Source organism: Arvicanthis niloticus, chromosome 22 (assembly GCF_011762505.2).
Source record: "Arvicanthis niloticus isolate mArvNil1 chromosome 22, mArvNil1.pat.X, whole genome shotgun sequence".
In the NCBI taxonomy this organism is placed as follows: Eukaryota; Metazoa; Chordata; class Mammalia; order Rodentia; family Muridae; genus Arvicanthis; species Arvicanthis niloticus.
Genome location: NC_133429.1, coordinates 16,712,906 through 16,733,214, shown reverse-complemented (window position 1 = coordinate 16,733,214; position 20,309 = coordinate 16,712,906). Strand labels below are relative to the sequence as shown.

At 44.8% G+C, this 20,309-nt stretch overlaps 1 protein-coding gene across 5 annotated transcripts in view; it reads left to right on the top strand.

The window, feature by feature from the left end:
* Cfap54 (cilia and flagella associated protein 54) overlaps positions 1–20,309 on the top strand; it is a 279,965-nt gene that overhangs the window by 20,521 nt on the left and 239,135 nt on the right. For all 5 annotated transcript variants that reach the window (XR_013106305.1, XM_076919997.1, XM_076919995.1 and 2 more), the window contains 9 exons: positions 6,149–6,292; positions 8,412–8,525; positions 8,649–8,750; positions 10,534–10,732; positions 15,145–15,326; positions 15,416–15,581; positions 16,482–16,564; positions 19,134–19,268; positions 19,847–19,997. Coding sequence is in view for 4 of the 5 variants with exons in the window: in XM_076919997.1 (XP_076776112.1) it covers positions 6,149–6,292; positions 8,412–8,525; positions 8,649–8,750; positions 10,534–10,732; positions 15,145–15,326; positions 15,416–15,581; positions 16,482–16,564; positions 19,134–19,268; positions 19,847–19,997 (1,276 nt within the window). In the remaining variant the exon portion in view is untranslated. The remainder of the gene's footprint in view (positions 1–6,148; positions 6,293–8,411; positions 8,526–8,648; positions 8,751–10,533; positions 10,733–15,144; positions 15,327–15,415; positions 15,582–16,481; positions 16,565–19,133; positions 19,269–19,846; positions 19,998–20,309) is intronic.

The following is a 20,309-nucleotide window of genomic DNA, read 5'->3' as shown; positions in this document are numbered from 1 at the left end:
TTTTAATAGTAATCATATGGAGTGAAGGCCATATGTAAAGGATGAGGGTTACCGGGCCAGAGAGGTGGCTCAGCGGCTAAGAGCACCGACTGCTCTTCCAGAGGTCCTGAGTTCAATTCCCAGCAACCACATGGTGGCTCACAACCACCTGTAATGGATGCCCTCTTCTGGTGTGTCTGAAGATAGTGATAGTGTGCTCCTATTAAAGAAAGGGTGAGGGATTATTAACATTGACAGGCATATTCTAATGTCTCCGTGTGTCAGACATCACATCTGTCACACTTGATATGGACCATCATCTGGTTACTAGGAAAGGGGACTCTCCTTCCTGACTGGACCAGGACATTCCTCTTTATGCTGTTTGTCCCACAGTAATCATTAAGAGTGCCCTCTCTCTGTCACTCTGGAAAGTGTCTTGGATTGCAGGATGAACTAACTGTATTGTGGAGTTCTTGGACTTTTTACTTAAGACTCACATGCTACTTGGAAGAAACACCCAAACTCTCTAACTCCTCTTGCAGCTGTGGTCAAGGGGACTTTAAAATTATTATTATTATTTTGTATATACATACTGTATGTGTGCTTATGCATGTGCAAATGCAATGTGGATTTGCAGGCCATTGGACTATTTGGGTGCCACCCTTAGGAATTCTGTCTACCTCCTTTGAGATGTCGGTCGAGAGCTCTCCATTAGAATAGACCTGCTGGCCAGCCTGCCTCAGGGTTCCACTGCCTCCAGTTTGCCAGTGTTAAGATACGAAGCATGCACCACCAGAGCTGGCACTTCCCATGTGTTCTGGGGTCCAAACTCAGGTAGTCACGCTTCTGAGGCAAGCACTCCACTGGCTGAGCCATCTGCTAGGCCCACAGACTCTTGCTTCCTGGGACACACTGAGCAGTTTTAGCACGAGGAAGCTGCTGCCATGTCTATTGATTTTCCCCACAATGTTGGTCACACGTTTGTTGTTGGAAGACATATTTATTTCCTGCATTCATCTTCCAGGCATTGGATCTTAGGCCAGAAAGGGCAACTATACTCCCATGGAGACCCTGCTGGAGCTGCTGTTGGCTTGGGAAACATTGCTTTCTTATGAGTGTTTTTCCCCTGAATAGTCAAATGCTTTGGAGAGACAATGCTTTTTACATATTTCATCAGATCTAGACATGTATCTTAGAGATAACAACACTTAAAACGTAAAGATGGAGGGCATGGTATTTGCATGCTTAATTGTGGAGGACATTAATTGTATGTTCATGTTCTGTTTGGTTCCTCAAGATGGAGGGCATGGTATTTGCATGCTTAATTGTGGAGGACATTAATTGTATGTTCATGTTCTGTTTGGTTCCTCAAGGGAAAAAAACAAAGACGATTACTAATAATAACTTGGACAAATTCTAGGCCAGTGTTTTGAGTACGAATTAAATGGAAGTGAGGCTGTCCCACATAGAATAATGCGCTGCTTCGTCGACTCTGTCGCCCATACTGCTTTTAGTTGCTGTTGAGATCCTAAAAAAGAATCTGCACTTGCTGTGTTAACCAATACCACTCCACAGAGCCGCCATGGCTTGGTCTGCTGCATCGTTTGCTTGCCAGCGCTTTGAAGGGCATAGCTGTCTGTAGCAACATTTGGTTGTTACTGTTTGTAGTTGTTAACATTAAGAGAATTTTAAACCAATGTGATAATCATCTTGAAATAATTTATTTATCATCCACACCAAACATCTCTTCTCCCAGCCTCATGGGACTTGAGTTTGTCTCTGACAAAGCACACGGTAGAAGAGGATAGTTGAGTAGTCATCACAATCACCACCACCATCACCACCACTACCATCACCACCACTACCATCACCACCATCACCACCACCACCATCACCACCACCACCACCACCACCACCACCACCATCACCACCACCACCACCACCACCACCACCGCCACCACCACCGCCACCACCATCACCACCACCATCACCACCACCATCACCACCACCATCACCACAGCCACCACCACCACCATCACCACTATCACCACCACCACTACCACCATCACCATCACCACCATCACCACCACCGCCACCACCACCACCGCCACCACCACCACCACCACTACCACCATCACCATCACCACCATCACCACTATCACCACCACCATCACCACCACTACCATCACCACCACCATCACCACCATCACCACCACCGCCACCACCATCACCACCACCATCACCACCACCATCACCACCACCATCACCACAGCCACCACCACCACCATCACCACTATCACCACCACCACTACCACCATCACCATCACCACCATCACCACCACCGCCACCACCACCACCGCCACCACCACCACCACCACTACCACCATCACCATCACCACCATCACCACTATCACCACCACCATCACCACCACTACCATCACCACCACCATCACCACCATCACCACCACCATCACCACCACCATCACCACAGCCACCACCACCACCACCGCTACCACCACCACCACCATCACCACCACCACTACCACCATCACCATCACCACCATCGCCACCACCGCCACTACCACCATCACCACCATCACCACCATCACTACCACCACCATCACCACCACCATCACCACCACCATCACCACCACCATCACCACCACCATCACTACCATCACTACCACCATCACCACCATATGGACCATCGTTCATCCTGTCCCATGTATTTTGCTAAGTACTTTCATGAATCTTCTCACTTAATCCTCATACCAACACTTTAATGAGGATGCTGTTTTCACTAGACTTACAGATGGAGATGTAGAGGCTGAGGAGACTGAGCTTGCTCATAATTACAGGTGTTCTGAGGCCATAGTCACAAGTACCGCCACACAACTCCATGAGAGCAATGCCCATCCAGTCACTAAATCGACTCCTGTCTTGCCTGTCTTATTCTGGCTTCCCTACTCCAATGGAGGAGTCGTGTGGGAGGGACAGCTCTTTTTTCCTAAAATCCCAAAGATAGAGACTGATGAAAGGCCTTTCTTCAGATAGAAGCCACTAAAGCCCTCACCAGTCTATGTCTCAGCAGTACAAGGCGTCATCTATCCAAAACTATTCCTAACAATCAAGAGACACATTTGCTTTGGGACACAGAATACATCTAGTGTCTTCTGAGGCATTGTAAGGGGTAGTCTGGGACTCAACAAATGTTAAAGAACATACTAGCAAAAGTCTGGACTTATGTTTTACTTTTCTAGCTATTTCGGTGACGTATTTGGCTTGTACAGTCATTAAGTTCTGTATTATTACATAAACTTGAAGTCCACCTTCAAATGGTTCCTGACATAGATCTGTGATACACGAGGCTGCAGTGCCACCCAGTGGCCGAGCTAATTCATTGTGTTTTGTTTTGTTTTTTTTCCTGCTGACACCTGAAGCGTGCTTTTTGTGGGGTCCATAGTTTAGGTCCATCTAGATTTTAGCTTTTTGAAGTTTTGTTTTTTTCTGTGAAGAAAATCATCCTGTTTTAGTCCGTACACTTTATTAATAAAAATAATTATTTCTTGCCTTTAGGGCTAGAGAAAAAAATGCTACTTCTTTTTTCAATGTCTTTTCATCTTCAAACTTGAAAGCAGGTTTTCCAGCGGGTTTGGCACACGTCTCTTTTTTTGTCAAGGCTTCACTGTGCGCTGGAAAGAATGCTGCACTTAGCAGTTCAAAGACTTCCAGCCCCAGTTCATCTTTCTCTTAGAAACAGTGAAACAGTTCAGACTCTGAGCCAGATTAGGTTAGATTTAACTTAAGGTTCCTTCTGGCAATATACTATTGAGTTTTTTTTTTTTTTTTTTCCGTTTCTTTAATTCCAACTCTTAAAGCCAAACCCAAGTGTAACTGTGAAGGGAAGCTATTTTTACTCTGAAATGTGAATTTTCTCGTTGCGGAAGCTTTGAGGGATTTTGTGAAGGCACCCCGATTCGAAGAGGGTATTTACACAGTCTCATTCCGTAGTCTCCGGACCACGATGATCCCAAAACAGGGTTGTTGGGGGGGACAGTGGGATGTCTGGTGTTGGCGATGGTGGTGATGATGGAAAGAACAGTTAGGGGGGCTTCCAGCCCGTCCATTTTTATGATTGCTTGAAGTATTTCCATAGCCAGCTTGGTGAACTGCCCCTTTAGTGAAGGCTTGTTGGCTAGCCAAACAAGGGTTTATGGTGCGCCACTGCCTTTGAGGTGATCCGAAGTTACACCCAATGAGGACTACGCACAGGCTCCCCAGTCTAGTGGGAGGAGCTTAAGTCCCTGCCTGTGGAGGGTTGAGAAGACTTGCACACTGCTGTTAAATCCTCATATACATCCAAAGGTTTCTTTTCCTTTGAAATTGAAACTAACCAATCAGGAAAAATTCTGCTCTTCCGTCTTCTGTTACTTCTCTCTTTCTCATTTTTCACTATTAAGCACCACATGGCCCTGGTGGGTTTGCTCCATCCACAAAGCTATGGGACCTTTCGGATGCAGTCACCTTTCAAGGCTGGTCATTGTTCCATTGAAGAATTTATTCTTTAGTGATTGAAGCCATGTTTTCTCACTGGCAGAGACATTTTGCTCTGTGGTCCAAAGTTGTCATGACTTGAGGCTCCAGGATGCTTCTTAGGTTTCCTAGGTTGGGTTCTGTTGTTGCCATTCCCAGAGCATTCTGTTGGGTAATTTTATGTCACCTTGACACAGACTGGAATCATCTGAGGGGAAGAAATTTCAGTGGAGAAAATGCTTCCATGAGATTGGGCCGTGGGCAAGCCTCTAAGGCATTTTCTTAATTAGTGATAGATAAGGAAGGGCCCAGAGATTGTGGGTGGGGCCCAGAGATTGTGGGTGGGGTCACCCTGGGTCAGTGGTCCAGGGTTCTATAAGAAAGCAGGCTGATCAAGCTGTGGAGAGAAACCCAGTAAGCAGCACCTCTCCATGGCCTCTGCATCAGCTCCTGCCTCCAGGTGCCTGCCCTGCTTGAGTTGACTTCTTTCAGTGATAAACTACAATGTGGAAGTATAAGCCAAATGAACCCTTTCTTCCCCAACTTGCTTTTGGTAGTGATGTTTGATCATAACAATAGGAACCCTAACTAGGATGAGTACTTAACAGTGTACTGAACACTGCCCCAGACCATCTTGCTTCTTTTTCCAGAGCCGCATGGCTGGGCTAGTGTTAAAGTACCCACTGTACAGATGAGACGATTGAGGTCTAGAGAGACAATGAAATGGGAATGCAGCCTAAGTTTATGTGATTTCAGTCTGACTGTTTCAGCCCTCCCCATTTCCCCAATCCTCCTAAACCAAAAAATGGCACACGGCTTCCACAGACCAGCTTGCAACTTTGAATTGTTCCTAGACCAGAGTTCACACTCGAAGAATGTTGCTGAAAATGAGCTCAGCCCATAGGCCTCTTAAGGAACGATTCTAGAAGAGTAAAGACTCAAAAAACCAGCTCCTTCGAGATTTGGGGCTTTCTCAAGTTAAATTAAAAACAAAAATTCAAGGGAGTGGGAAGATGGTCTGTTGGTAAGTGCTTGCTTTATAATCACGACTGCATTTGATTCCCAGAACCCATGTTTATAAAGAAGCCAGGCATGGCTGCATGCCTATAATCCCTGCACGGAGAAGGTGGAGACAAGCATGTCCTGAGGATTAGCCGGCCAGCTAAAGTCCAGCTGAGTCAGTGAGGCTGGCTTCAGTGAGAGGCTCTGTTTAAAAAACAGTCAGGGTGTTGGGGATTTAGCTCAGTGGTTAGAGCACTTGCCTAGCAAGCGCAAGGCCCTGGATTCGGTCCTCAGCTCTGAAAAAAAAAATATCAACAACAACAACAACAAGAAAAACCAATCGGATGCAGAACATTTGGGGAAGACATTCAGTGGTGACTTTGGCCTCCACATGCACACACAAACCAGCACACATACACATATGTGTACACACACACACACACACACACACACACACACACACACACACACACACACGAGATGCTGGTTTCCTTTGACTCCTTGTTTCTGGTAACCGATCCGAGTAGCCAGTAACCTGAACTCAAAGCGTGGACTTTGATGGTTCTGAGTAATATTATCATCACGGCTAGTGGAAGAGATGAGGACCAATTCTGTTGTGCTCTCTGCTCCCCAGGCCTTAGAGTTCCTGCTGTGGGCCAGCATGTGCATGGAATCCTCTGTCCCGCTCCTGTCTGTCAGGTACCTTTCATGGAGAGCCACTCTCTACACTGCTGTCTGCCAGTGCCACTACGACTGCCAGGCCGGCATCCACGGGGAGGTATGTGGCTGTCTAAGGTGGAGGGCTTCAGCGTTTGATGTACAGCTTATCAAACCCTCTCTCCTTTAGATGTCTCAAGGCAACAGACCAGCCAAAGAACCAGAGAGAGAGGCAAAGCCATGAAACTCCTGGCTTTATCTGAAGACATTTTCTTGGCTATTACGTTCTGTGGCTCGTTTCTCTTCTTCTCTACCTTGTGTGTGTGCTCTCCTTGATGCTTGCCCTGCCAGCTTGGATCTTCTTTGCTCCTTTTATTCATGTGTAGGGTGTGTGTATGTGTGTGTGTGTGTGTGTGACACCACATGCGGAGGTCAGAGGACAACCTTGGGTCTTGGTCCTTGCTTTTCACTTTATTTCAGCCAACGTCTCTTCTCTGCTGTTGTTTACTCCAGGCTGGTTGGCTCTCAAGGTTCCAGAGATTTGCCTGTCTCAGCCTCCCATATTGCCATAGCAACGCTGAGATTACAGATGTTAGCTACTGTGCCTGATTTTACCTGGGGTCTGGGGATCATCCAAACTCTGGTCTCCGTGCTTGTGTAGCAAGCACTCTGCTCAGAGACCCGTCTCCCTAGCCCTCCCTGTCTTCTTCTGCTCCGTTTCCAGCATCTTCTTCTCCTTGGTTTGTTTTCACATGGATGCTCCTTCTTTCCCTGCTCAGTTTTAGACTCCATTGCACCTATTATACGTTAATCTCGATTCTTCTCTGCCTCCAGACTGATTTGTTATATTTGTTTCCCCCATTTTTTTTGGGTGCATCTTTTAGACCAAACACTGGACATGTAACAAGCCAGCAGGGGCTGCCATTGGCTGGCAAGGGGATCTCAGTATCATTTTAAACGCATATCCTCCCTATGGTACACAGTACTCACTTGTCAGCGAATATAGCCTTGGTGAAAATTAGAACAGTGTACCTCTTTCTTCAGGCTGACACATCCTTTCCCCAGGATGCACAGCCTGGTAGGGGGGCTGCTGCTTGGGTTTCAGTGTTCCCTTAGCCCATTGGCTGGAGCTTAGTGCAGGAGACATTTTTTACAGCTATGCTCGGGTCTACTCCCGTTCTGTTCCCAAACTGCTGTACATAATTTGGTCACTATTTTGTCTTACATTTGTTTTTATCCTGCCTGGATTAATTTTGAGCTGTTAGGTGATAACAGTCCCCAGCCAAGGGTGCAGGCGAATGCACACCCTGCCAGGCTATTTCTACAGCTCAGGAGAAATAGCATGTTTAACTTGAGTGTGCTAGGGAAGGCTTAGTTTGCTACACAGTTCCTGAAATGATAAGAGGACAAAACGGGGTGGCCTTGACCTTTTTATTCCTGTTGGGTTCTTGCTTACTGGAGAACTTATAATTCATTAATTTTAATATTGCAGCTGGCCTGGAATTGTATTTGTGAAAAGCTAGGTGTAAAGTATTTTACAAAAAAAAAAAAAAAAAAGGCAAAGTCAACGACATGAAATTTTGGAAGTCAGATGTGCAATCTGTGGCATCCTGGAACCACCGATGATGTAACCGACCCTTGTTGGCTGTCTCTAGAGAATCATCGCAGTGGTGAGGTGGTTCCAGGAGCTAAGTAACCCACCTTCTCTCAGCCTCTCCACCAGATTCTTCAGGATTTTCTGCATTGTGGGTATTGGAGACTTGAACATGAATAAGGCCTTTCAGAGACCTCACCCTGTAGAGGTTGTCATGTGAGCAGCCATAGAGAATACATCACATGTCAGACTAGGAAGGTTGAAATTCTCAAAGACCATCTCAGTATGGTGTCCATGTGTGCAGATGCATGTGTGTGTGCATTTTGAGAGTGAGCAGGCTTGCTACAGGAGCAGTACTCAGCACAAAGGTTTGGCTTAATCTATATTTTGGCTTTCCCCTAAAACTTCTATAATTCATAAGGTTAATGTGTCAGAATGTTTATTAACTTTAGATTTATAGAGCTTAACGGTGTTCACAGGAGATGAAAGATTGGAGAGCTACTGTGTTATAAGAAGTCAGCAGCAGCCCCCAGTGTAGTTCAGATTAAATCAAATGCCTCAGACATCAAAACATACCATTTTTATACATTTTTAATCACTCTTCTCCAACTTATTGTGAATTAAATTTGTTTTAATTGCAACACAGGCATTTGCTCGGCGTGCGTTAGCCAAAATTGATGAGTTAAGGCAACTGGAATTAATGAGCTCCTCCGCGTCTATGGAAACCTCCCGAAAATATTACAGAGAGGCCACGATAAAGGTATGAAAATTTCATGAAATGGAAGAAATTTACTGCATGGTGCTATTGACTGAGCGCTCAATCTTAGTGGCCGAGGCGTGCATCCTGTTGTCACTTCATATATGATTCTTCTCGTGGGGACAGATGGCCGTGATGATCTTTAAAAGAGGAGTATTTGAGTCTAGAAGAAAAAACAAAAATGTGTTCAGACCGAAGATAAGACTCAACCTAAAGGAAGCTCAAAGCGTAAGTCTATGGGGCCTTCCTTCTCTAGACACTCTTGCAATATGTATGTGTTATTCCTTTGGAACGTTTAAACCTGCCCCAGATTTTAGAGCCATGGAATGTCTTCCTAACTGAGCTATGGCCTCCCAGCATCCCTTTCGTTTTTTTTTGGGGGGGGGGGCTCTCATTATCCCAGTTTTGCAACGTTATCGGATGAGTTGCTGAAGATGAGCTTGGGAAAGGTTTGCGTAAAAGCCTCTTGCAAATGAACAGTCTCAGAGTTAGCCCTCGCAGACCCTTGCCTCTGGGCACTTGACGACATTAGCTCTGAGGTTTTCTTGTTAGCTTTAGGTTTACCATCGGGAGTGTCCTGAACTAGACTACACTATAGTGACAAATGACTCCCACATCTCAGAAGATTTAGAAATAAATTCCCATTGCATCTTAGGGCCAGCAGCGTCGCCAGGAGGCCTGCTAAATGGCCGTTCAGGGCCAGGCCTGGGAGAAACTCTTATTTATTTAGACAAAGCTGGCTTCTCCTCTGGTGGAGATGACAGAGAGCTTGGAGGAGCCACAACGCCCAGCATGGAAGTGGTACACTTCTCCAGTGTCTTAACCTATGGCCCCTCTCAACCTCAGCACTGAGTACTGTCTTGGGGGAGTGAGTCAGATACACATTGTGGGGTTCAACCGTTTCCTCGCATCCTCTGGTCTTTCTGTCTTCCTGTCTTCCCTTCTATCTTCACTCTTCCCTGTCCTCTCTGAACCTAGTGTCCTCTGGGTTCAGTTCTCCTCCTTCCCTGAAGTCATCCCTGGCCATTCTAAATGGTATCAGCTAGCTCTTCTCTGCGAATGGCTACTCAGGGACAGGAAATGGAGGTAAGGGTGGTTGTTGGTGATGGTGGTGAGCAGGTTATGAAAGAGAAGCCACAGGATCTCAGAGCCTGGAGGAGAACTTGGAAACCACCTGCTGTGGTTCTTTATCACTATATAGGAAGAAATCAGGGCTCAGGGCATTTCTATTTATCTATCATGTATCTATCTACCTATGTATCTATCTATGTATCTATGTATCTATCATGTATCTATGTATGTATCTGTGTATCTTTGTATCTATCTATTTATGTATCTGTGAATCTATCTATGTATCTAAGTATCTATCTGTGTATCAATCTATGTATCTATCTATGTAAGTATGTATGATGTATGTATGTATCTATCAATCTAATCTATGTATCTATCTATCTATCAAATCATCTATATATCTATGTATCTATGTTTCTGTCTATTTATCTATCTATTTATCTATGTATCTATAATCATCTATCTATCCATTCATCCATCCAATCAAGCATTAACCACTAACCCCCTAGTTATTCACACCATAACATAGTGTTTTAGATGTGTGTTTGAGGACATTCCGCACGAGAATTTCCCGCAGCATTTATCAACGCTGACCTAAATCCACAGATTTCCTGGACATTCGTCCTCGAATCTAAAAGGCACCCCTGAGTGATTGTTAGGCCAACACACTTCCAGTATCAGCTCCCTAGGACTGTCACCAGGGTGCCACAAAGCAAGTACAGACAATGTTACCTTGACAAGTGACCATAGTAAACAGTTTTTCTCTGCTCCCTTGGAAACACTGGCACACATAAGACATAGCAGAGGCTTTGGTAGTATGGCTTACTTAATGGCGTCTGTAGAAACGTGAGAGGCCTGAAGGCAACCGGCTCCCTCAGCCTTGGCTAGTCAGGCCATAGTCTTTGCCTCCTAGCTGCTCTGGTTTTCTCTCCTGCTCTAGTTGCCCTGGCCACGGACGGTCACTGAACGGCTGCTGGATGAGCTTCTTGACAGCACATCCTCCCGGTTTCTGGCTGTCTTGGAGGCCCTCTCTGACTCAAACAGGCGAATCCTGCAGACCGGACCGCTGGTTACTGACGAAATGGAACTGCGCGATGTTGTGTCGGAGCTGTTTATGGCCGGAAAAGAGCTTTTGATACGTAAATACCATGTTGATATTTTATAGTAGATGCTGATGCCGAACACCTTCCGAATGAGAGAAATTAGTATCCAGTTTACATATTGAATTCAGAAACCAGGCTTATAAAGAATTCATCTGTAGATTTTTTTGATTTTCTAAAAAAAATATGATAATCTTTGAGTAATGACAATTACAATTCGTTTCCTTTTCATGGTTTAGTCTCTTAATTTCTTTTTTCTTTCATTTCTTGATTTATTGCACTGACTAGAATCCCCAGAAACATGTGCTGATGGCTGACCTCTGACCTCCTTGTCCCAATTTGATGGTAGATGAAAAACCTTCAATGTTTTACCATTAGTTCAGATACTGTCTAAAGGGATTTTTATGGCTTTTTTTTTTTTTCAGATGAAGACAGTTTCTTTAATTCTTGATTTGTTAAGAGTTCTAGTTTCTGTTCATTGGAATGGTGAGTGAGTGTGTATGTGTGTGTGTGTGTGTGTGTGTGTGCTCTCCCTAGCTCTTTTTCCCTTCCTCCACCCCCTTTCTCTCTGGAGAATGGTTTCAGTTATCTCCTGTAATTACCCCCCCCACCCCACCCCTTTTTTTGAGCCAGGGTCACTGGTTTTGTTAGAATGACTAACTGGCCAGGTAGCTCAGGGATCCTCCTGTCTCTGTTTCCTTCCCTCTAGATGACAGGAACATGCTGCCATGCTGTTGAAGCCTAAGCTGGCCCACTTTGGGCGGCCAAAAAATGTTGGGAACCGCACTAGCCCCATGTTCCGGCGGCCAAAAAATGTCGCGGCCCGAGCAAAATGTTGAGGCCCGGGCTGCCCCGAGTTTGGTGGCCACTGTATCCTGGCCCAAGCTGCCGCTCTGGTCTGTGGGTCGGGGTTCAGCAAGAGAGAGAGAGTGAGGGCGGACTTGAAGAATGGAGACCAGACAGAGTGTGTTTCAATCCCATTTATTCTTCAGTCTCTCTTCTCTCCAAGTCCCAAGTCCTAAGTTCCTAGTCCCTAGTTCCTAGTTCCTAGTGCTTCCAAGTTCCAAGTTACTTCTTCCAAGTTCTCTCCCAAGTGCCTGCTGTCTAATAACTAACTCCAAGTTGTTCTCTCTAACCTAATTCCTAGTTCCAAGTTGTACTCTCTGAAGTGTCTGCTTCTCTGTCTCCTCTGTCTGATTTCTCTCCCTCCTGTCTGAGTCTCTGTCTGCCTCTGCCTTTTATATCTCTCACTTCTAAGCCATGCCTTTTGGTCACAACTTTAATCATGCCCTCAGGTCTTGTCTCTAAATCTGATCTCTACACTTCTAAGTCACACTCTTAAGTCACACACCTTTAATCTCACACACCTTTAATCTCACACACCCAAGGTATCTAAACCAAGATTATCAGAGTGTGCTCAGCTGTTGTAGGCTATTGTAATCCAAGTCTCATGTCAGGGTATATGGCTCAAGATGGCTGCAAAGCTGATAGCCACTTTCTGCTAAAAGTCGGCCCCCAACATCATGCCTGGCCTTTTACGTGGTATACTAAGCTCTTGTGTGCACAGCAAGCACTCTCTGGACCGAGCCTTGTTTGCAGCCAATCTTTGCATTCTCTCATTTGTATCTCTGGTGACTGAAATTCTTAATTTTATCTTTTTTTGTGCATCTGAGTCCTTTTCCTTCCTTTTGGCTTTCTTTATGTCTGTGTACTGCTTGTGTGCTTGGTGCCAATGGAGGCCAGAAGAGGGTGTCTGATCCCCTGGAACTAGAATGACAGATGGTCATAACTTTTGGTTCTTTGTGGAGTCTGGGAATCAAGTGTGAGTTCTCGGGAAGAGCAGCTAGTACTTTTAACTTCTGAGCAGCCCTGAGAAATTCTTGAATTTTAATGTTGTCCAGTTTGCCAATACATTTCTTATAGTCAATCCTTTCTGTGTCATATTTAAGAAACCTTTGCCTTCTCTGTGCCCTACGTGTGCTCTTGTAAGGCAGCCAGCAGTTTTATTGCTTTCTACTTCTCATGGTTACTTCCAGTTTTCACTGCTTGTATCCAGACTTATTTCTTGTTACTCAAGTCTAAGCATCGAGGACTTTGAAGCATCTAGACAATGAATATAAAATTTATTTCTTGTATAAAGCTTGTTTATTTTTAACATCTGTATAGTATATCTTCATGTCTTAGACACGGGGTCTCTCTCGCTCTCTCTTTCTCTCTGTGTGTATGTGTGTCTGTGTGTATAAGTTCAATGTTTGTTAAACCTCATTGTTTTTATAGATCATAGCCTTTATGCTCTTACCTTTGTTATGTTATTTTTATATCTCATCATACTGGGTCCAGTGATGCAGGAGGCATTTTGAGCTCTTGCATCAAAACCAAACCAACCAACTAACCAACCAACCAACTAACCAACTAACCAACCAACCAAATAACCAGCCAACCAAATAACCAACCAACTAACCAACCAACCAACCAACCAACCAAATAACCAACCAACCAACTAACCAACCAACCAACCAACCAACCAACCAAATAACCAACCAACCAACCAACCAACCAGCCAACCAACCATTTCCCATTACGTTTCCTTTCCTCTGTCTCTACCTCTCTTTCACCAAGATACATAATTAAACAAATGCCAACGTTTTAACATTTGCCACCAACTCCCATCTTACTATTCTTCTTTCCTCCTCTTTGTTCTTTTCTTATTACTTCTGAGAGGGCTCTTCAACATGAATTTCCAGACTACTCATTTGTGTTTTGTTTTTTTCTGTCTGGCGTTCTGTCTACCAACCAAGCTCAGAGTCTCGACATTGGTAGACTTTGGATGTGGTTCCTGCTTGTTCCTTTATCTAGGCACCCAGTTCTTGCTTCATGCTTTTAAGATCCTCTTGCTTCTGAGAGAACACTCCTACCTGAGTTCTCATTTTCTCTGATCTACTTTCTGCTTGCTGTGTTAAAGGATGCTTGCTTTGTGGATTTTCTTTGAAAATACTTGAATATTTAATTTTCTTTATACGAACTTGAACTTACCTTCTATGGCCTTGCAGCAGCCAGCAGATCTGGCTCTAAGGTCTGCCTAGGAGGTGAGGTGGGAAGCCAGGTGTTAGCCTGTGTCAGTCTATATCAAGTACGCATGCGTGCATGAGTGTGTGCATGTGTGCATGTGTGCATGTGTGTCCATCCTCCTGAAGGCAGTGAATCTCTGATCCCATACTTTGGTCTCATGTTTTCACACACACACACAAACACACACACACACATACACACACACACACACACACACACACACACTCTGAAAGGAACTGGGGAAGGAAGGTACCATGATCAGAATATTTTATTTTCAATTAAAAAAATTATTAAGTGAGAATTCTTTTGATCTCATTCACTCAGATTCTAAAATGTAACCTCATCAGCACGTACCCTGTGCACAGTTTTCATTGGAACAGGAGAAGAACGTCTCTACTTCGTGCTTCCCCATCAAGTTCTTCTAAGGAGTCCCTTTATCCTGGATCCCCTTTCATCTTCTTCCTGGATGTCTCCGAGATGGTCAGATACTCCATAGGGGTTGCCTAGGCACACTGCCCTCAAGTCTTTGCTTCTACTTATACACCAGGCAGCCCCTGTCCTTACCATGCCATTGAAAAACTCAGTCTCCTTTCTGCTCAGCGAAGCTCACTCAGTGCTCCGCCCCCACGTTCTTCCGTAGGTTTTGTAATATCTGCTACTGTTGACTCTTTTTTTTTTTTTTTTTTTTTTTTTTTTTTTTTTGTAAAAGCTCTCCTTGGCAGCCTTTTCTCCCTCTGCCTTTCCTTGTTTGATGATGCTCACAGCTCACAGCTGACCCTGCAGTCTGCTGTGGAGATAGCTACTGGCGAGTATTTGAGTCACTGGCTGGACACACTTCCTTGATCAAGCTGCCTATGAGGGTAATTCACTCTTGCCAGTTATATCTCACACTCCTTTATCTAAAAAAGAAAAAAAAAAAGGTTTATTTTTATTTTGTGTGTATGGGTGTTTTGCCTGAATGCATGTATGTGTGTACAATTTGTGTGCCTGGAGTCCTGTACCCTAGTGTCTGTAGAGGTCAGAAGAAGCCACTGGATTCCCTGGACCTTGCATTGTAAACAGTTGTGAGCTGCCATGCTGGTGCTGGCAACCAAACCTGGATTCTCTGCAAGAGCAGCACGTGTTCTTGACCTCTGACCATCTCTGCAGCATGCCATGGTCCTTCTGCTGAGTGGCTGTAGGGAAACTCCTCCCTCAGACCTACGTTTGATAACCCTTCCTGTTTGTCTCCCTAGCACTGAGCATTTGCTCACTTAAGTTTCTTACGTGTCCCACCACTCTGCAGCCTCAGTGACAGTGAGCCCGACAGTGTCGGACAGCGACTATATAATGCACGTCTCTTCGAATGAATGACATCCAAACATTCCTGTCTCATTTTTTAGTTTCAAATGTTGGTTCGAGTGGAAAACTCGATTTCCCTCAAACAAGTCTTCAGGAAAATGTAGTAGAAAGGAAAAATATTATTTCTGTGGATGCGTCTGTGAAGTTTGCAAAGTTGGCTTTCACTTACGAAGAATGGGGATTATTTGAATCACTAGCGGGACAACTTATTCAGTTTCTCCAGGTAACACATGCAAGGCTCTTTGTTTGCTTTTCCATCTTGTTAAAATGACGTTAACTTGCTATTTAACCCTCGGGATATACTTTTCTCAGAAGCAGGCCAGCCCCGAGTCAAAGAAAGCCAAGAAGGATTTAATTCTTCTGCTTGCGGTCGAGCCGCTGATCAATGTGAAGAAAACCAGAGGTTTGATCTTTCCCTTGGATACTGACAAGGAGACACAGTCCGTTCAAAGTTACCTAAAACACATAGCTAGTCACGGTGAGTAGCTGGAGTCTTGGGAAAAAAAAATGCCTTATGTGAGAAAACACAGTCTTTTCTGGTAAGGTGAGACAAGACATGCCCGAGGCAGAGGGACTAGTGATTGCATCTGATGATTGATGACTGGCAAGGCTGACTGACCAGCTGGGGGTAGTAGTGGGAGTGGTGGAGTCTGGAGCCTGGTAGGTCATAAAAAGCTGGGGGGTCAGGTGATGTGGTCCCTAGACCTTGTGAAAGCATGCATGTGATTCTGAAACTGCTTTTGATACAAGAAAGAGGTTCTATGTAGGCATCACAGTCAGCAGGGCAGAGGGCAAAGGAGGATGGAAAAAAGCTGAGCAAAGAGCAAGTTTGGCTGTGTCCCTTCTCGCCAGCAGGGGCATTTTCCGTTCTAGGACTTCAAGGGTTTAAACATCACTGTATGCACACTTGAACATCTATCTACTCTGCTTCTAGACCAGTGAGAAGTATTTTACTCTGTGTTTCTATATTTTCCCTGTTCCTTTAGGCATCACCTAGCCTCTGGTTTGCAGCAAATCATTTGTACCCATAGTGACAGACTTTCTTCCTCCATCAGGACCCGAATAAATACCTTTATACATTTCTCCACTCGCCACATTTTAGATTAGTTTAATATTGTCAGCGCCTTCCATTTCACGTTGGACACAGCAGACGTATGCTTTGTGGACTACTAATAAAACACCAGTCCATTTTAACTGACTACCAGGATACATTTTGACATGAACACATTTTCAATAGCTTTCTGGCAGGATAAACACGGCCATGTGGTAAGCAGTGCGAGCATCATTTGTGCCGGTGTTTGTGACACTTCTGTCTTTTGTACCTGGTGCTTCCCGGTTGATAATCCCAGCCTCATTTTCTTCTGCCTTTCACCCGTAGAGTCTTGTGTGAGGACCACATTCACCGAAGATATCTTTAGCTTGGCAGCAATTCTTCACTTCTGTGTCTGTAACCCTACCAAGGTGAAGTAACTCTTTAAAATAAGTTGTAACAGTGTGCAAGGAAATGTCTCTCTATGGTCTGGCCTCGCTTAAGGCCAGGCTCAAAACACGGCAGAATCCACTCCTAAGGTTATTAGTCTTTTGCTCATTAGAACACATTGTTGTATTGGCTGACGACCTTTCCTCTTATCGGCATCATGTTGGGGGTCACTCTGCTCCTCCAGGGAGATGTCCCAGGCTAGCTGCATTCTGTCTAAGGATGAGGTCACTCTGTTCCCCCAGGGAGATGTCCCAGGCTAGCTGCATTCTGTCTAAGGATGAGGTCACTCTGTTCCCCCAGGGAGATGTCCCAGGCTAGCTGCATTCTAAGGATGAGGTCACTCTGTTCCCCCAGGGAGATGTCCCAGGCTAGCTGCATTCTGTCTAAGGATGAGGTCACTCTATTCCTCCAGGGAGATGTCCCAGGCTAGCTGCATTCTGTCTAAGGATGAGGGAACCCAGGCAGTGGTTCTGAAGAAAAGTGGGTATGTTTAGTGAAATATGGCTCTGGCACTTTCCAGCCTCTGGTGGCAATGCTTGCTTACTATCACTTTTCACACAATGGCCAGAATTTAGGAGTGGCCCATGTGGAGTGGCTCAGGTCACTCTCCATCTTTGGATTTGGGAAGAGGGATTTACTGTGTATCTCGGGCTCCCATGAACTCACAAGCTTGCTGCTTCTTTCTCCCAGGCATGCACTGGCATTCCTGGCGTAAGACAGGAGGTCTCTCTCTCTCTCTCTCTCTCTCTCTCTCTCTCTCTCTCTCTCTCTCTCTCCTCTTTCTCTCTTCTCTTCCTTTTTCTCTCTTTCCTCTTTCTCTCCCCTTTCTCTTTTCTCTCTCCTTCCTTTCTTTCCCTCATCCCTCTCTCCCCTCCTTTTTCCTCCCATCCCCTTTCCCTTTTTCCTTCTCCCTTTCTCTCTTTCCTCTTTCCCTCCCTTCCTCTCCTCCTGCAGCCCATGAGGGTATGAGGTGGGGAGGCAGGAAGGGATTGACTCTAAAGTCTGACTTGACAAGTGCCCTACCACTGAACTAACTGGTCTTCCAGCACTATTTTTAAATTTGAATACCCAGGCTCCCCAGAGTTTCCCAGGAAGTGTCTCCGAGTTTCCCAGGAAGCCAGTTTTGAGTGGTGGTACCCTAATCTGTTTCCATGGCTTTCCTAAATACAATACTGGGATTCTCATGGAATTCATTTGAAATTTGGGTTTATGAATATGGAAAGTGGAAGTGTAATTATAAGGTTTTTGCGTTAATATTTTCCTGGGTAGATGGAACACAAGAGGGATTCAAAATGCTCTGCTCTCATGGGATTTCTATTTCTTCTGAATGTATTAGAATATTGTGGAATCTGTGATAGGTTTGGTTTTTTTTTTTGTTTGTTTTTTTTGTTTTGTTTTGTTTTGTTTTGTTTTTGTCTCCCTCAGCGTCTAGGGTAGAACATAGGGCCACATAGCAAGTATCCCATTGCAGAGCTACCTCTGCAGCCCATTTTGTACTTTTTATTTTAAGACAGAATGCCATTAAGTTACACAGGCTGGCCCTGGGGCTGGGGTCCACTGTGTCAGCCACCTGAGCACTAAAGAGCTGGGATTACAGGCCTGCATCAGCCCGCCCTGCTAGGTGTTTAATTTCGAAAGGCAGATAAAAGACACAATCATTATAGTGGACGAGCTTAACAAACAAAAAAAGGAAGGAAGGAAAGAAAGAAAGAAAGTAAGAAAGAAAGAGAAGGCTTAAAAGGGTAAAGACCTTTCACTTACACATTTAAAAAGAACACACTGTAAATCTTAGTTCAGCTCAGCTTGACCCAAGAAGTACCATACACATTTGACCAGTATCTGTTCTGTTCCTGGGTGCTTCGGGAGCTGCAATACATACCAAATTAAGTCTCGGAGCTGACTTGCTTTATTTTAATCATAGACTTCATTTACATCCCAGTTTAGGCATAACAAGTTCCCTTCTTTTTTTTGAAAAGAGCCAGCTAACTAGAGAGGAGGCTTGCCCATCCTGGGCCATGTGGTGCTCATCCCTGGGCCGTGTGTGGATGCTCATTTTCTCTCCACCCTCCTCTGCATGCTGTCCTCGATCCCACACTCTACCCTTCCTCTGCTTTGTCTTCCCACGCCTGTCACTACTTTATACTTTACCCTTTATTCCTCCAGTTCCTTATTATTTCAATACAAGAAATTTAGAAAGCGAAAAGTATACTTTGGCCAGTTGGAGAGAAGTTCTTGGTTTATAGACTTGGTTGAGAACGTTCAGACTTAATTAAGAGAGCTGAGCTAGCGAGACTCAGGGAGGCTGGCGGTTTAGGACTTCCAGGCCATTGGTCTGTGGGGGAAACCACGTGGGTTCTCTTAGCCTATGTCCTACTCAGCTGTTAGTGGCCTTGGCAGGGAAGAAACTCCCCTTAGTGCACTCATTTGGTGAGGGGTAAATGATCTGGGGCATGAGAAGCACTTGCAGGAGCGTTGCCGGGCACATGTGCTTAATGTTACGGCCACACATCGTGTTCTCGTAACTCACACACTGCTCCTTTTGGCTTTTAGGGTGTTCAGCCGGATAAGGACATCGTGGTGGACGTAATAGCGCTCTTATGGCAGAGATGCAAGCTGGGAATTCAAAGGCTCAACATACCCAAAAACGACTTTGCAAAATATACTCATAAGATCAGCACTAACAAAGTACTCCTTTTTTTTTTTTTTTTATTTTTCGTTCACAAGTTGTTTATTTATTTTTATTATTTTTTTAAATTCAAGTTGAGTACACATTTCCAATCTAGGCCTTCCATGCCACCCACCCCATAATTCCTGTCCTTTGTAGATGTGTGCAGTAAGAAGTTATTCTTTGTCGTGCTTGATGAGCCTTTCTCAGAATGGATGCTGCTAGGTCCACTCTGCCCATAGCTGGTGTACATGCTATGCTTTGGGGATGTAGGCATGAAAATCGATTTCTAGGCACCCGAGATGGAGCCTGAAACCCCTGCTCACTTGGCTGACTTTGTACTTTGAGGATATTTCAAATATTTGATGATCCAGAAAAATAACCTCATGAAATTTCCCTTGTAGCTACAGGCATACATACTATAAGGAGGTATTTTATTAAAGTGACTTTAAGTTATTTACGACTAAGATACATCAGGAAGCCCGTGGAATGGTTTGCTGTGATCAGGGGAGGATCAAGGGAAGACTAACATTAGAAAACTTTGCCTCTTTATGCAGTACCCTTCTAATTTATTTCGATTTACACTTCCTCCTTGTAGTGGGTTTATCTCCTGTGGCAGATAAGCGAGGTGATGCATTGCTATAAACTGGAAGACCTGGACATCGTGATGGTGGCAGAGATCACGTTACGATTAAGTGAAATACTAGAGTCTCTGGGAAACCCGAAAAGAAAATTCAAAAAATCTGCAGGTAAGTGATGGATGAAATGTAGGAGGAGACTGTGAGCAGAGACAGAGGCAATGATGCAAGTGTAAGTTAGAACAGAGGGTAGCTGCCGTTAGTGGGCGTCAGTGAGAGAGACCACGGCACAGGTTTAACCAAGAAAAGGTGAGATGCTCTACGGTTTGATGGTGGACAAGGCTCTGCCGTTTCCTCATCTGTGCATGCCCTTCTCCGTTCCTAATTACCACACACCCCTTCCTCTTCGCCCTCACTCCCCTCTGCTCCTCTCTCCCTTCCCTTTCCTGGTTTTCTTCATGTGTTCTCAGTCAACACTCAGTG